At 38.7% G+C, this 18,253-nt stretch overlaps 1 protein-coding gene across 1 annotated transcript; it reads left to right on the top strand.

Annotated features, from left to right (window-relative positions):
• Positions 1–60: 60 nt before the first annotated feature.
• leo1 (LEO1 homolog, Paf1/RNA polymerase II complex component) lies at positions 61–11,034 on the top strand. Its single transcript, XM_077519005.1, has 14 exons — positions 61–137; positions 1,050–1,204; positions 1,399–1,700; positions 1,946–2,154; positions 3,318–3,422; positions 3,512–3,606; positions 3,758–3,906; positions 4,010–4,094; positions 6,003–6,097; positions 6,197–6,331; positions 8,261–8,396; positions 8,947–9,139; positions 10,134–10,231; positions 10,634–11,034. The coding sequence occupies exons 1-14, from the start codon at positions 80–82 to the stop codon at positions 10,799–10,801; spliced, it is 1,983 nt and encodes a 660-aa protein (XP_077375131.1). The 5' UTR covers positions 61–79; the 3' UTR covers positions 10,802–11,034.
• Positions 11,035–18,253: the final 7,219 nt, after the last annotated feature.

The following is an 18,253-nucleotide window of genomic DNA, read 5'->3' as shown; positions in this document are numbered from 1 at the left end:
CTGACCCGGAAGTTGAATCTGTTCTCGTAAAGTTTTACTAAATACTTCCGTTAGGTCACATTCACACAATTTTGGAAAAATGGCGGATATGGATGAATTGTTCGGTAGTGATGGAGACAGCGACAATGAGCAACGAGGTATGGAGCTCTCTTTCAGCCTTTCATCTGCTACTTTTGCGACGTTAGCATGCGCACCGAGTCAAAGAAGTACTTTGCTTTATTAAGGCTAAAAACAGGTAACGCACGGCGGTGTTTGTTAGCACTTATGCTAACAACATGGGCTACTATTAACTAAGATGAAAACCTTGTGTTCCTCGATTAGTCTCTCACATTTAGTATTATCCTACATTCAGCACACTAAAACTGTTTGACGTTTTAAGTTGCTTAAATAGAAAGAATGCACAAGTCATTCTTATTGAGCCTGTTTTATGTGTTTGATTTTCTGATAGTTAATTGTTTTACATCAAGTTAATTGCATCTTGAACACAGTAATGGTAGACTATCACTACTGCTAGTTTTTAATAACTAAGCCATCTTCATAACTTTACTCATCTTTAAGCAAGTTGAATATACATTGTCAACATTTGTAGTACTATTTAAAAAAAAAAACTAAAATTATTTTGATGTAAAATCGCTCTACACGCATTCACTAAATTGCTTAAAGCAGCAGTAGTTCACCTGTAGATCGGAACAGTCATGATAATGACAAAAAAAAGGCAATTTATTTTTAGAGAGGTGCTAGTCTGCTTCCTGTCGATGTGTCCTTGAGCAAGACAGAACCACGCTGTTTCACTTTGACATCTCATCTTGAGTCTGACTACAATGTTATCTGGTTCACGGCATGGTGTGCAAAACATATAGCAGAACCAGAGTGAGTCAATTTCCAATTGAAGGATTATAATGACTATAATCAATTTAGTAACTCAATTACTACCTCCTCCTAATACAGTGATTAGGCAGAATTTTACATACAGTACATCATGTGTGTTTGATATCATTTAAAAGTGCAGAAACTGCAAATGTGCCTAATGTTGTGACCAATTGTCACAGAATCTGCTTCAGGCTCTGGTTCTGATTCTGAGCAAGAGCGACCTCGTTCTGCCAGCAACGCATCGGGCAGTGGCAGTGACAGTGACAGAGAACGAGGTGATGATGATGATGATGAAGAGGAAGGCCAGGAGGGTGGAAAACCCAGTATGAATAAGGTGTGTGTCACAGTTTGACAGCTGACTAAACTGAGTCTCTGAAATATCACTCCGTTAACTAACAATGCATGAAACAAGTGATATTTAAACACTAGCATGTTGAACGGTCGGGTCTCTTATTAATAGCTAACCTCAGCTATATCGCGGTTCATTTGTCCGTGACGGGTCACTGTATATTATGCTTTTATTTTTAGGAACTGTTTGGAGATGACAGTGAGGAAGAAGAGCACAGTCAGCACAGCGGCAGTGGACGCAGCGACAATCAGTCTGAGCGGTCGGGTAATAAGTCTGATGCCAGCGTCCACTCGGATCAGGCTGAGAACGAACACTCTGATGCAGAGCAGCACAGTGGCTCGGAGCGCGGCCATCGAGACGATGATGAAGAGGACGAGGAAGATGGAGGACGGCAGTCAGATGGCGGAAGCCCGGCAGGCAGTGGGATGTCTGGAGGGGGAAGTCCTCGCTCTGAGAGGGGCAGTGTCCGCTCTGACAGAAGGTCCATAGCACACGAGATTTTCTGCCTTTACATAAATACTCATGTGTTGGTTTAATTGGCCTGTAAAAAAACAAAAAACAAAAAAACAACTAGAATCACAATAATGGAAATATCATGTTATATCAGAAATTAGTGATTTTTATACAATTTTGAGAGATATTATCTTTGTATGAGATAAATCTCTTTAGGTTGTGCAGGTGCATCTTATAATGTGGGTGTATCTTGTTCATTTTATTTTGTTCAAGCATTCACAGTGACCTCGGAACCCCGCGATCGGGTGCGGGCACCCCTCACTCTGATGGAGAAGCGTCAGGCCGTGAGAACCATTCAGATGATGAGAAGTGGGAAGGCGGAGCTAAGAGTGACCAATCGGATGACGAAGAGGAGAAACGCCAATACTCGGATGAAGAAAGGGAGAATTCTGACGATGAAGGGCCCAGGAACAGAAAGTCAGGTACAGTGGGCCCCGGGTATAGTTGATGACCATTGGAAAACACAATTCTTTAACCCAAAAAAGTTATTCAATAAATGATGATAAACATCCAATATGTGTTTTCCACACACACAAAAAAAAAAAAAACAGAAGGGAAATGGTGGGTTGGAGGCAGCCAAGGAAAAAAAAATCAAAAACATTAAAACAGCTAATATACAAATTAATGGGTGCCCAACCGTGAGTCCATATGCAAGGTTCTACTGTATTCCTAATTCCGTCATTGGTCAACAAGTGTTTGTTCAAGGCAAGACCAAAAACTACAACAGACACTGTGCAAAACAATTTTCATATATAGAAGAATGGGCAGAATTATTATTAAGACGATGAGACCTCAGGTGAGCAACACTGACCATTTTACCATTCGTTCACCGAGAAAAACGTCACAAGTCTTAATCGGTAGTTTAGATCCAGACACAGTGTATGCTTACAGTAGCCACAAAGATCAGACTGAGTTGCAGAGTATTGAACAAAATTTTGAATGATTTTCATTTCCCATTAACTCATTTGCTCCCAAAAACATATAAATACATTCTATTTTAAATGTTTTGTGTCCCAAAGACATATTTATATGCTTTGATGATGATGTTATATTTAAATGACCAGCAGGTGGCAGCAGACTGTAAGAGAGACAAGCAGGGCCATGTTGAAAACAAGCTGATTTGTGAATAATGATGAAACGTGGCTTTATTCTAATGCTAATTGCTGCAAAACGGAAACTGATAGAAATAGACTTTTTTTTTTTTTTTTTTTTCCCTGATGAAAGAAGAAACTAATTTTTCCTTTGGTAGGTTGCATGTTTTTATAGCAATAGAACACAGTATTCTGTTGGCCTTGCAAAATCAGTCAAAATCCAGTGAAACAGCCAGGAGCGAAGGGGGTTGCTTCAGTGAAAATGGCTGCGAGTGAATGAGTTAATCTGAATGACAAGGTCCTTCATTCTCTGATATCAAAAACACTTGTTGAAGTGTTGCAATGAGTTGTTAATCCAGGTGAGTGCAAGGAGTGCTCACAGTAGCTAAACTGGCGGTATAATATACACACAAGATACAGTATACAACACTTAAGAAAAGTGAAATGGGCCAAAAGATGTATTGATCCTGGTGTGTCTGTTTTGTATTTTTCAGAATCTGCAAAAGGAAGCGATAGTGAAGATGATTTCAATCAAAGAAGAAGCAAAGCAAAAGCTGCTTCAGACTCCGATTCTGACAGTGAAATTGGTGCAAATGATAGTAAGAGACACTGATGAGTGTTCATCCTTCACAGCTCATTTTTGTCCTGTCGAAGTTTAAAAGGTTGTTCATTCTGTGCTATCACGTAGACAAGAAATCTGTAGCAGATGACCTGTTTGGCGAGGCTGACGACATTTCTTCTGACAGTGATGCAGAAAAGCCTCCGACACCGGGACAACCCATGGTATCCACCTAAACTTTTTCATTACCGTCTGTCATTTTTAATGAGAATTACCAATCTGTGTTGCCCTCCGAGCGCCTCGCTAAGACTCGTGTCGCTAATCCCTTTTTATCATGGCTCAATGAAGCGGAGTTTGATGAGCTCTTCTCTTTAGGATACAGAAGACGGTTTGGAAGGGGATCAGGTAGAGGAGGAGCCTGTGCCTGAGACTCGTATCGAAGTAGAAATCCCCAAAGTCAGCACCGACCTTGGCTCTGACCTTTACTTTGTGAAGCTGCCCAACTTTCTCTCTGTGGAGCCCAGGTTAGAGCCAATTAAACTTTATAAATGCACACAGTACTTGAGATGTGTTTCATGTTTCATTTTGAATGTTCAATCTGAGCTCAGGGGAATTCCCCCTATGTAGACCTTTTGACCCACAGTACTATGAGGATGAATTTGAGGATGAGGAAATGCTGGATGAAGAAGGACGCACCAGGCTGAAGTTGAAGGTGTGTACATTTCATCTTTTGTTTACCATCAAGCTGTTTTTGTTTGATTGTGGCAGTACTGTCATACTGTAGCGTCAAAGCAGCAAAAACTGACATTAAGCATTTACGATTACTGCTGAGGAGTTTTTGCATCGCTGTGGTGGAAATTCTGTTTTTTTTTTTTTACGTAGGGATGTAACAATATCCAAACATCATGATACGATTGTAGTGAGGTTGGCGATATGAAAACAGGTCACAATATTGTTAAAAAAACCCCAAAAAACCAACTCATACTAAAAAACAAACGGCTTTTGTGCATTACAGCAATGCTTATAAACAACCTACAATCTTTAATAACACTTCCGATTATAAGTCGCAGTTTGTTTCATAGTTTGGCCGGGGGTGCGACCTATACTCTGGTGCGACTTATGTGTGAAATTAACACATTATCATATCATTTCACGTTATTTTCACACTAAACCGCAAGAGGGCGCTCTAGGCCTGTGTTGATAAGTTCAACATTGCCAGTAGAAGAGCATCGTCTACCTCCCGAGTTGGGGGAGTTGTTTAAAAGTGAGACCGAGGATGAAGATTTCATTGGATTTAGTACTTTGGAGTGAAACTGATAGTTTGGTAAACTTGTTAGCATGTTCTTTATGCTAGAGTTATATGAATAACTTGTCATGATGGGAACATAATTCACCCACGGAACCTTGGGACGAAGGGAGAGTTCCGGGTGGGAAGGTTTTGTTATGTGGAAAAGGGGAGTTAGCCTGTTAGCTTCTAGCTGAGTGGGGAGTTGCTGTTAAGACCTCAGAAACTGATGTCAAGAAAACGCCAGCCTTTGGCTCCGTGCTTCAACACTCCGCCTCTGACTCCCATCACTGCTCGCTACAAACTCTTAATATGTTACGTCGTTACTGACATTACCAGGCATGTCAGTCATGTAACGTTAGTATACCGTACGCTTATTCAGCCTGTTGTTCTCTCTTTTATTTTGATTTTAAATTGCCTTTCAAGATGACATGTATGTTTTTGGTGTTGGATTTTACCAAATAAATTTCCCCCAAAAATGCGACTTATACTCCAGTGCAACTTATATGTTTTTTCCTGCGTAATTATGCATATTTTGGCTGGTTTGATTTATTATCCGGAGCGACATATAATCCGAAAAATACGGCAATATTGAGGCACTTACTTGCTAATAATATTTTTTAATATTTTAAACATAGAAGGGCCAAAACATGCCTTGTGAAAATTAAACTGCACTAAAAAAAATAGCCACAAGAGGGTGCTAGAACTGCACAAATGTAAGTCAACCTGACTTTTTTTTAACAGATATGCTGCTTTTAATATCGTGACATGACAACGAGGAAAAATTGTGGCAGTTTTAATATTGCAATACCACAATATTGCCGTTATCGTTACAACCCTATTTTTAAGCGTGGACTGCATTTAAGGACCCAAGACCATATGAGCTTGAGGGCACAAACTGCTGCCAGATGTTGGCCTGCTGCATTTTCTAGTAGAGAACTGAATTCATTGCTCCATTGATCACATTAAGTCATCCAGGTCCTGTAAGAGAAAAACAGCCCCAGCGCCACATTGCCATCAACATGGTTGACATTAGGCATGATGTTTGTTTTTGTTTGTTTGGTTTTAAAATCAAAATCTGTTATTTTTTCACTAGATGTAACAGGCCACACACCTTCCAATGAGCAGTTTAGTCAGACTAAAAAACATTTAATGCTGACATTACATCTGAACTGGGCAATTGAGCCTGTAAATCCAGCCTATTTGGTTTCTCGTCAGCATCTATTGGATCCTTTTAATGTAAAAGTGCAATCTGTTAGGTTTGGAAAGAGGTTGGGACGCGATGTTATGAAACTTACTGAACTGTGACTGACTATAAATCATTGCTTTTCCCAGGTGGAGAACACCATTCGGTGGCGAGTCAAGCGCGACGAGGAGGGAAACGAAACGCGCGAAAGCAATGCACGCGTCGTCAAATGGTCCGATGGGAGGTGCGTCTTAACTGTCAACCTATCAGTTTGTCTGACTGCTCTGCCAATGGTGGGCCCCTCTAAACTCTCTGCTCTTTTTTTTTTTCTTTTTTTTTGCAGCATGTCCCTCCACCTGGGGAATGAAGTGTTTGACATTTACAAAGCTCCTCTGCAAGGAGACCACAACCACCTGTTCATCCGCCAGGGTACTGGGTTGCAGGGACAGGCTGTGTTCAAAACCAAGCTCACGTTCAGGTACTCGCATCCCCTTTCTGTGGCCTATCAGTAATAAATAAGGCCTTGTTAGAGGCACAAACCTTCACCTAAAATATGAAATCACTGTTGGTGTATCCATCCATCCATTTTCTTGACCGCTTATTCCTCACAAGGGTCGCGGGGGCTGCTGGCGCCTATCTCAGCTGGCTCTGGGCAGTAGGCAGGGGACACCCTGGACTGGTTGCCAACCAATCGCAGGGCACACAGAGACAAACAACCATCCACACTTTACACGCACACCTAGGGACAATTCGGAGCACCCAATTAACCTGCCATGCATGTCTTTGGAATGTGGGAGGAGACCGGAGTACCCGGAGAAGACCCACGCGGGCACGGGGAGAACATGCAAACTCCACCCAGGAAGGTCCGAGCCTGGACTCGAACCGGAGACCTCAGAACTGGGAAGCGGACGTGCTAACCACTCGACTACCGTGCCGCCCCTGTTGGTGTATTTCTCTAATAAGTCCCAAGCTGAATCTTATTCCAAGCAGCGCCCATTCGCGCATCATTGAGAAATTTGCTCCAAGTCCTTTATTAGCTTGTGCAAGCTGCCCAGGTTTATGTAATCCTCTTAGCTGCCACTTGTCCACATGGATGTTCTGTTTTCTCAGACCACATGGGCCTAGTAGTAGGATGCCATCCAAAGGTGATTTAATACACAATAGATTGTAAATGACCTTTTGTTTTGATGGACCAGTGTATTTTGATTCAGGTTACTGCTGTGACTAACCCAGTGGTTAGTAATTGTTTTAATCATAAATATGAAGTTTTGCTTTAATTGCAGCATTATTCATCTGAAATATCAGCCAGGATTGGACAATCAAAAGTTACATGCCCTTGATAAGGGATTGTAACAAGGAAGGAATCAAGTCATTGTTGATTAATTGTGTCTCGTTTACTAATTAAGGCAAAACAAACTGCAATACTTGACTGCAACCAAAAGAGGTGCTGTTGATTCTGACTCAACTAAGTTGCTATTAAAAAAAAGGCAACACAATGGCAGCAATGCAAAGTTAAATTCACATAAAAGATGATAACTTAGTGTATCATGGAAACTCTATGTAATAATTGCTGGTGTAAGGCGTCACTCTTAGAGGCGATGCAATTTTACACAATTGCCTGGTCAGTTTTGCTAAGTTAACCAATTCATAACTCGTTCTTAACAACTTTTCTGAACCCTCTACAAGCTGTCAAAATAATAACTTGCATCAAATCTAGTTACTTTTTGTGTTATTATTGAAGAATTCTGGAGACTCCCTTCAGATGTAGTTACAGTTCGCAAGTTGGCACATTTTTTTGGGGGGGAAATGGTTGGCTTACACAAGATTTATTTGGTGGTTTCTTCTAGTGTTCTTCAGATACCGATACTGGTATAGACAGAGGTGCCGATACTGTATTAAAACAGTGGTATCGGTGAGTACTCACAACATACATGCCTTTTAGTTAATTCCAACACTGATATAGGATTTTGGATGCAGCATCTTGTGTCTTGCTCGTGCAGGACATGCAAGCAATCAAACAATTTTTCATGTTTCATAATATGTCCCCTTGAAGACCTGAGTCAAGTTGATAAATGTTGTGATATTGATAATTGCTATAGGGATGAACCTGTTTATCACGTGGGATACAAGCCAGCCTCACCAGCAATATAGAGACAACATAAAATGTTTCAATACAAAATTATAATAGTTTACCCCTACGGCATGCTTTCGGCTCATTTAAATACCCTCAATACACACTAAAGCTTCTTAAGACACTTAAGTATCCCGTTTTTCACTCTCTCTCTGTCAACTAATGTGATGCAATCATAACATCACTGTAAGGTGACAAAAAGGAATACGGGGAAATTAGACGAGGTCGTGGTGCTGTGATGTATTCTTCCATCAAAATGTCAATTTTCCTCATCAGGCCTCACTCCACTGACAGCGCCACACACAGGAAAATGACCTTATCGTTGGCCGACCGTTGTTCAAAGACACAGAAGATCCGTATCCTCCCGATGGCCGGACGAGATCCAGAGTCGCATCGGAATGAAATGATTAAGGTGACGCGTGTTCTCTTCTGTTTATGTTTTGAGTGTGCTCTTATAACCACCAGGAAAAAAATAATAATCCAAAGCGTCAGTGGTTTCTAGTGTACACACATCACAACTGCTTACATAAAGACACATGCTGGCACACTTACATAATACAGTAATGTTGGACACTGGTTGGCGATACTGCCGTTCTTTCACCAAAACTCTGAGGCTGGTTATGTTTGTAATGCCAATCCAAACAAATGATGTTGTTGATAGCATCCATCCATCATACACAGAACCAAACTCTTGAGCCAGTTACCTCTGCTTGGCATGGCTAATATCATTAGACTAATAGCATAGTCACCTAAGTCATATTTGAACTTGATTCTAGCCTTGTGGGATGGATGGATGCATGGGTTATTGGCAATGAGTGTCAACTCATCAGCAATTCCAAATTGGGGCAGCATTAACTAATTTCATTAACCGTGGGAAGATCATTCCCACAGGAATCATCATGGTACACGTAATATATTTGAAGAGAGACAATGTCGTTTCCAACTGGTGTCCGTCACTGTAGAAAGAGGAGGAGCGCCTGCGAGCGTCTATCCGCAGAGAGTCGCAGCAGAGAAGAATGAGGGAGAAGCAACATCAAAGAGGCCTGAGCAGCAGCTACCTGGAGCCTGATCGCTATGACGACGAAGAGGAGGGGGAGGAATCTATCAGCTTAGCGGCCATCAAGGGCAAATACAAAGGAGGAGGTGGCTTGAGAGGTAACAAATTATTTGCAGGTTTTGCTAGTATTATGTAATTGACTCGAGTATTTATTTGGAACCAGGGAGCATGAACAATGATGACACAACAGATTGAGAGAAGCTATTCCCCATCCGTGGTCTTATTTCAGAGAATTGTTGAATTAATGTTGTCCGATACAAGAATTACTTGCGCCGCCGCCTTCCTAAACACCATAAGCTTGTGGTGTTAAAAAAAAAAAAACTAAAGAAAAAAACAAAATCTCATCTTAAAAAAAATAAATAAATAAATACTGGCAACATTTTTTTTTTTTTGCTGTTATTAACCAAGTTTTTTTTTTCTTTGTCATCAAAATGTCATGTCAAATAATGCACAAGTGTCATAGTGAAAGAAGGAAATAAGTAATTTTACCCACGATGCTCTGGAACATAAGATGAGACCAAACGAAAAATGTCCTAAAGGGCTATTTACAACAACTACATTCAGTGTAATGGCAAGTTGTATGTTTAATCTTTTTTTTTTTTTTTGTATGATGGTCCTATCAAAATATGTATTTTAGTGAAACAGGTGCATGGCGATGTACTGTATTCGCCAACTCTACTTTTGTCACATTGTCTACTACACAAATCTTAAGTCCTATTGTCCAGTGTTTTTTTTTCTTTCTTTTCAGTGTGAGCATTTTGCAGGTTTATTAAAGGAAAACTATATTGTTTGTAGCTATATTTTTTTTCTTGTTGTCAACTGTCAAGTTATTTAAAAAAAAAAAAATGTATTTAATTGACAGGAAAATTCCATGTTTTATTTTGTAGTTAAGTACATCTAAGAGTTTGTTTTCGCTTGAGTTGAATTAGTACTTCTACTATTATCACAGTTTTTTATTTGTATTTTTTTAAACAAATGTACTGCTTGAAGTACAGTGTGAGAGTATATGGCACTAATGGACATGTTGCTGATGTATTTTACTCAAGAATGTTTATTTTATGAGATTGTTGTGGTCATTCTCACTCAATCCAGAGGAGCGTGCGAGGATCTACTCATCAGACAGCGATGAAGGCTCCGATGACGACAAGGCCCAAAGGCTGATGAAGGCCAAAAAGCTGGACAGTGATGAGGTGAGTGTCATATGCTACTCTGCACATAGGTGGCAGTGTGGTACAGACCAGCACTAATGCCAAAAATCCAGCAAGTCTGCGCAATGCCTGCAGGAGAGTTAAAAGAACACACAAGCGAAAGGAAAAGGTGCCGACTCATGTTTTCCACTTGGAAGAATGTGCACGTTGTATTTAACAGTGTGAAAGTATTTCTGTCTTTCTTATTTTTGATTTATCACAGATAGGTAAACAATAACTGGTCATCCGTCACCAAAAACACCAAAAATGTCGATAATATTGTACTTAATAACTATAAACGCAGAACATTAGAATCTAATTAGAATGAAACCGTTTTTGCATTATGATTTGGTTTCCATTTATTTTCCTGCTCCTGATCAGAATGTGTATTTGTGTTTATTGCAGGAGGGTGAGGGGTCAGGCAAACGAAAGGCAGAGGATGATGAGGAAATGGCCACGAAGAAGGCCAAGAAATATGTCATCAGTGATGAAGAGGAGGAAGAAGAAGAGGAGGAGGAGGAAGAAGAAGAAGAAGAGGGGGGAGAAGTGGAGGAAGATGATGATGATGAATAATAATAGGTTTTTTCTTTTGTTTTGTTTTTTGTTTGTTTTTTTATTAAACATTTCGCTGAACTATCAGTGCACGCACGGCCCACATGGCTGATAAACAGCCATACCTTGTTTTTTTTGTTTTTTTTTATATATATATTTTTAAGGCGAACTCCGTGTAGGTGTGTACGATTGTGCGATTGCTTATGTTGTGTACAGCTGATGTGAAAAATAAAAAAAACTTTAGACTTATGTAACCCACCGTTCCCAAGGCCTTTTCTACATCTTTTTAACAATGTGATTCAAATGCATGAGTCACACAGTAGCGAGGTTATGAAATTTACAGTATAAGTTTCGTATAAAAGAGATGCTATTTGGATACTAATTTATCAGCGCTACAAAATGGCTTTGCAAACAGAACGACTGCCAGGAAATGAAAGGAAGCAATCAAATGCAGTTTAATGAACTTTTGTGTTGTGTTTTTCAGTTCAATGAATAAATAATACCATAAGGCGCCTTGGAGAACAAAAAGTTAAGATTTCCCAATTAGTTTTATATTCATTTTTTTAAATTGATGTTAGAATTGCAAACTGGAAAAGCTCCCACTTTTTTTTTCTTCCATAGAGGTAGACAATGTGCATGCAAGCATCGCTTTTCAATATTTTTATTTTTATTTTTTTTTACATGTAAGAATGTATACTAGTGGAACGTGAACTGATTTAACAAATATATTTTACTGTATTTGTAAGTTCTAAAAGGTTTTTAGCATCAGATGATCTTTTGCTACAAATAAGTGGCCATGATCGGTTTAACTCCCAACTACACATATGTTTAATTATTGTCAAACGGAAGTGATAAGACTGCAGAATTTCATTATTCTACATTTTCACAATGAGCGATTCTTTTGAGGACCCCAAAGTCACTTTATATTGATATTGAGCCAAATCATTTCTGGTATAAAAAAAAAAAAAAAAAAGCAGAAACACCTGTGCAAATATGAATGCTGATGGTTGCAAAATGTCCCCAAAACAGGGCTGGATGCAGCCTTACCTTCATTTTTAACTGGTGAATGTGTCAGGATGGGGTAAACGTTTGAATCCCTGGTTGCAATAATGGCAACAAGTTAATCTCTTAACACATTTAACTAAATTTTTTTGTGTGATAATGACGCTCAATTTTCACAATTTTACTGTACTGAGGTATGTTTTGTCTTCTTCTGGAGTACTTATTCAACACTTGCTGTCAGGGCAATCTTGTATAAATTTATGCAATATTCATCAATGAGATGCAATTAACTTTTATTAGTCCAGTGACGTCAGTGTTCCTCATGAACGACAGCAAGCAAGGTCACTTGAGGTTGTCTCCATCCCCACTGAACCACACAGTATGACAAGAATGTATGACTGCAACAACATGACTGGTTACTTATTCAAGTTCATCTGCCATAATGACGCACTGTCACACAGAAACCACGCACATCATTAGGCACATAAACAGTACACACCTAGGCAAAATTGTTGGTGAGCTTGAAAGAACGCTAAACCCACAATTATCCCTGGAATAACTTGAAACTGTCAAAATGTACATAAAATTAAAAGCAATTTCCATGTATTATTTGTTCTACAATTAAAACAGTTCCCAGGTGTCTTGCCATGTCTGTTAGTGCAGTTTGCTGCGAGTCCTGACTTAGGCGCAATCTGTATTTTTCCCAGGTGCGCCAGTTTAATCGACCCGAGTCCATGATTTTTAAGACGGACTTAATTCCGAACAAAACAAACAGGTAATGAACTACAGTAAGACACGGTAAGAGAACCGTGTCTTGACAGGTTACTGTAAAAGTTTACTGTAAAACTGACACATAAACAAAATAGAATTGCACTTTCTATAATAACTATCAAAATTGATCCACCAAACCATACAATTTTGTCGAATGAATGCATGCTTGCTAGTCTGCTACCTTAATTCACAAACATAAAGGGAAACACCATTAAACACCAAACAAATTAGCATAGATGTTACTGTAATCACAAGCAGAGCAGCAATACATACAAAGAAAACATACAACAAATGATATATTTAAACACTAAAATGCTCAACTAAACCGTATATCTAGCAAAAGGCCTCTGGCGTGATGCTGGCATATAATGTGAAACACCATAGATGGGCTGATGTAAATTAGCATATATGTTACTGTAATTATAAACTTTCACACAATTGTATTAACACACAGCAGCAACCATACAAACAACAAAAGGGTATTAAACATTGTACATTGCAAATATAACTACCAGATTGTTCACCCAAACCCAAGGACTGGTAGTTTGCCGCTAACATCTATTACAAAACACCAGGCTAACAGATATTAGCATAGATGTTACTGTAATTCCAAACCTTCAAGCAATTGTTACTTTAGCACACTCAAAGCAGCAATACAAACACTTGAGTACATGCCTGTAAAAACCCATGAAAACCATTACTGAAAAATCCATGATATAGTGTGTGTTTACTGTATTTGTATACAAGCAATTAAAAAGGCAATGCTGTTCTGTTTGTGCCCTTTAACTTTAGCCATCCCCTGCAATTGGCTGGCGACCAGTAAAGGGTGCATGTACCCTACCTCATGCCAACATACTCTAAATGAGGACAAGCACCTTGGCTACCAAAACTGCTAAACCACTAAACTATGTGATTACGCAAGACTTGCGTAAAATGACTGCATTCTCCCTCCTGACAACCTGGTCTCTGTGTTGCCTGCATACACTCTCACACGCTTGCACACACATTTGAGACCTCCTGAGTACTGCTCACTCAGTTACGAAGGAGTCTGTTGAGTTTCCAAAGAACGTTAAACATTTATAATAAAGCTTCCAGTTGAGTTTATAAAAATGACTAATGGCTAAGAGCAAATTGTCCTCAACAGTTTACAGCAAAATCACTTTTAGGCCTGTATGTGTCTTCTCTGTGCATCTGATTGCTGATTGCAACTGGGTTGAAACCTGAGCATTTATTCCATATCTTTGATAGCCATCTTCAGGTGCTAGTATGTGCTTTGTCCTTACTAGACAATTCAGTGCACTAGTAGAATGATAGGGCGCACTAGCACCTTACAGATTTTGAACGCAATTAAACCTTGCTAGTAAACTACCGTGTTGCACTAGTAACACTATGTGGAACAACAAGTTGGCATGTGTCATGCAATAGTAGCCTCTTGGGAAATGCTAGTAGCACTAAAATGCACACTAGTAGTTTTCCATGAAGCTGTTTGAGCATTTATTGATTGATTGATTGATTGATTGATTTTATTGAACATACATCATAAACACACAAACAGAGAGACAGCAGAAAAGAAAATTTTAACATAAAAGAAACATAAAATCAGTCAATAATAATCTGCATGTTCAAAAGGGAGTAGGAAGAAGTTGAAAACTTATCTAGTCCTACCCCTTATTCATTATATTTTTTAACTTATTTCATTTATAATACAATAGGTTATATTTCAATAAAAGAAAATATATGATCCTACTCATATAGCTTATATACATAAAATTAATAGAAATAAACGATAATACATCCACATACTCACATATACAATTTTCATTACACTCATTCTGGTACATCGGAAAATAAATAAATGAATAAATAAATAAATTACATTACTACAATTGTACTAGCTTATGTCAGACTTAAATAATGCTCTTGAACTTTTCTTTTAAACATTTTTTTAAACTCAGCAAGTGACTTGCATCTTTTCAGCTCATTACCAAAATTGTTCCACAAATTTACACCTCTTACAGAAACACACCTTAGCTTAATATTTGTTCTCGTTTTAGGTTTTTTATAGACACTTGTACCCCTTATCTCATAGGGACTGTGTCTAATTTCAAATAGCTTCTGAATACTGTGGCAGAGTAGATTATTATATACTTTGTACATTATTTGTGCTATTTTAAAATCAACCAAGTCATAAAATTTCATTATATTTAGTTTAATAAATAGTGAATGTGTTGGTTCTCTAAATTTTGATCGATTAATAATTCTTATGGCACGCTTTTGCAATTTAAAGACAAGGTCGGTATTTGTTTTATATGCGTTTCCCCAGATTTCCACACAATAGGTCAAATATGGTAATAATAATGAACAATATAATGTATATAATGATTTTTGATTCAAGACATCATTTGTTTTAGAAAGTATCCCTACGATTTTTGACATTTTCCTTTTGACATTTTCTATGTGTGGCTTCCAACATAATTTATCATCAATAACTACCCCAAGGAATTTATTTTCATACACTCTCGCTATTTCAATTGAATTCACCATAATTTTAACTTGATGAGTAATTTCTCTGGTGCCAAAAACTATGAACTTGGTTTTATTTAAATTTAATGATAATGTATTCATGTCAAACCAATTTTTCATTGTATTCAATTCATACTCCACAGTAGTCAGAAGCTGCTTCAGGTTGTCTCCTGAACAGTAAAGAGTTGTGTCATCAGCAAATAAAACACTTTTCAGTATTTTTGAAACACAACAAATATCATTTATATACAGTATAAATAATTTAGGACCCAGCACAGATCCTTGGGGAACACCATGTGTAATCTTCAAATACTTTGATTGTGTGTTGTTTAACTGCAAATACTGGTATCTATCATCCAAATAACTCTTCATCCATTTATATGCTAAACCTCTTATACCATATCGCTCTAATTTCTTCATTAATATGGAATGATCTATGGTGTCAAATGCTTTTTTTAAATCCATAAAAATCCCAACAGTAAATTGTTTATTATCTATATTGGTAGATATTGTTTCTACTAGTTCCATGACTGCCATTGAGGTGGTCTGTTTTTCTCTAAACCCATACTGATTTTCACTTAAGAGCTTATGTTTCTCAACAAAATTATCCAGTCCGTATGAAAATAATTTTTCAACAATTTTTGAGAACTGTGGAAGCAGTGATATTGGTCTATAATTAGTGAATGTGTGTCTTTCTCCACTTTTATGAATAGGAATGACTTTTGCTATTTTCCATTGTTTTAAATGACAAATTACATATATATGTGAAAGGTTGCAGAATATATTCTATAATACTTTTTACTAATGTCATATCAATATTAAAACAGTCAGTAGACTTTTTACTTTTTAATGTTTTCACAACATGTAATACTTCTGCCTCATTAATTAATTAATTTATTTAATATCCTTGATATCCAGCTTGGTCATGCCAGGGTTATGTTTGGGTCATGCAAGGGTTATGCTTACTGTCATGACTAGGGTCATGTACGGGTTATGTTATGCTTACTGTCGTGACTAGGGTCATGTACAGGTTATGTTATGCTTACTGTCGTGACTAGGGTCATGTACGGGTTATGTTATGCTTACTGTCGTGACTAGGATCATGTAAGGGTTATGTTTAAACCTCGGGGTCCGTCAGGAGGCGTCCTTTGAAGGGGGAGGGGAGGGTACTGTCATGACTGTGTTTTGCCTGTGTGTTATTTGGGGCCAGGGTTATGTTCGGGTCATGACCATACGGTCAAGTGTCAGTTTTGAACTGAGGTCGTGTCTGTTTTGAACTGATGTAAACACCATCTAGTTTCATCTCGTAATACACTATGTGATGTCAAGAGCTATGTGATGTCAGGAATCTTTAATCTCTTTATCTAGTCAACAGCCAATCAGATAATTCCATGTCAGTCCTGTTACCCACATGTCTAGCCACAACCAATCAGATCGATTCACTGTCTGATTCGCTTTCTGAGAAATGTCTTTGTCGGATTATTACCTCTGTTCCTCTGTGCAACTCTCGTTGTTTCTCATCTAGTCAAGTTTGTTCCACGCCTCTAGAAGTGAATAAATAGTTAAAATTTTATTTGTGTCTGCGTTTTTGGGATCCAACATCAGAACATAACAACTTGGACCATGTACTAGTAGCCTACAGTCTTTATCACCCCAAGTTAGGTAATTCCGATAAAACAGGTGGCACTAGTAGAATGACTATGTCTTACTAGTTATGATCACCCAAAAAAAAAAAAAACACACACACACACAGATACACTATTTTAGTGGCACATTGTGCACTAAAATGTAAACTAGTAGGGCCTTGTTATGCCATGTTATTATGTTGTTATGTTATGTAACGTGTAGTTGTACTACTGGTATGCAGATATGTCATACAGTAAAACATTGCTTAGATGGAGCTTTGTCCCTATAGGCCCGTGCTGACTAGTAGAATGCAGTAGAACATCACGAGTAGGACTGGTATCATGCAGTTGTCAACTAATGTTCAGTTTTACCTCACTAGTAAGATGTAGTTGTCCTACTCAGATGCCAAAGTTGTCCAACCCATGAGGACAAAGAGTGTACTAGTACATTGACCTTAAACTAGGTATCAAGGTGTGACTTAGAGGCAAAACTACTAATGAGCATTTGGGTGCCGTTAGTTGGGTCCAGGTGGCTACTCGTGCATGACATGCCTATAGGTGTGCCTTGTAATGTTACTAGTGATGTTTACTTGCGTACTAGTAGGCCACAAGTGGCACCAGCAGTGATAAAACGTAACTAGTGAGAAACAGTGGTTCTACTAGTGTGTTAACTTGTTTTACTAGAGGACAAAAAGCATATTAGTATAAGGTGGTTATGAAGTGTATGAATGTCTTTCCATAGAGCAGCCCCGCCACATTGTGCAAAATTTCCATGGCTCAAGTCTTGCAAATGGAAGGTTTTGTCAGGAGTGATGTGCTGCACTACCTCACACTGCTATGCAGTGGGTTATGTAAACCCCGTTCCACACAGCATAGCGAAGGGAAGGGAGGTGGTGGGTAAGAGTAAAGGGGGGGTATCGCTCCACTGTCAGTACAGAAGGTGGATGAGGTAGAGGGGAGGGCTGCAGCATTTTACCCTCCATGTTTTTTTTTTTCTTCCCCTCAATTTACTCTCCGTATCACTACCTCCATCTTCCCACAGGCCTGTCGAAAGCTCGACTCGCTGTGTTACATCACCTTTTCTGCAAATGAAGACAGAAATTGTTTTCTGTGCTGTTGAGCCTCGTAGATACAACAGTCACTTGGGGCTCAGTGTGACACCAGGTGATCCTTCAAATGCTGTAAATACACATTTGTTCATATAGTGAAGCACTATATGCCAAGTAGTGGAATTTTATAATGTCACTAGTAGTACTAGTAGCACACAGTTGAATGCAGTTGCCTCATTACTTAACATGTTATTGTCCTATTAGTATGCCAAAGTTGTCCTGCTAGCATGCTAGCCTGGACATGGACCTTGACTGGTGAGACTATTCAGCACAGAAGTCGTATGATTGGGTGGTATTGATAATGTCTCCACCCCCCCACCCCCTTAACTGTCGCTACTACGTGCTACTAGTGGCAAAATATTTATTGGTTGTTTAACCCCTAATCATATGAGCAATTTTGCCGAAAATGCTTAAAAAAAGTTGCATTCAAAGTAAGTTTGAAG

Source organism: Festucalex cinctus, chromosome 4 (genome assembly GCF_051991245.1).
Source record: "Festucalex cinctus isolate MCC-2025b chromosome 4, RoL_Fcin_1.0, whole genome shotgun sequence".
In the NCBI taxonomy this organism is placed as follows: Eukaryota; Metazoa; Chordata; class Actinopteri; order Syngnathiformes; family Syngnathidae; genus Festucalex; species Festucalex cinctus.
The sequence above is the reverse complement of the archived record's forward strand: the minus strand, read 5'-3'. Positions and strand labels throughout refer to the sequence as shown.

Bases quoted from the DNA above. Each gene is read 5' to 3' on its own strand.
- leo1 (XM_077519005.1), top strand. From the start codon at position 80: ATGGCGGATATGGATGAATTGTTCGGTAGTGATGGAGACAGCGACAAT. The intron at 1,701-1,945 runs GTCCATAGCACA...ATTTTGTTCAAG, and splicing joins AGTGTCCGCTCTGACAGAAG to CATTCACAGTGACCTCGGAA. The intron at 10,232-10,633 runs GTGAGTGTCATA...TGTTTATTGCAG, and splicing joins AAAAGCTGGACAGTGATGAG to GAGGGTGAGGGGTCAGGCAA.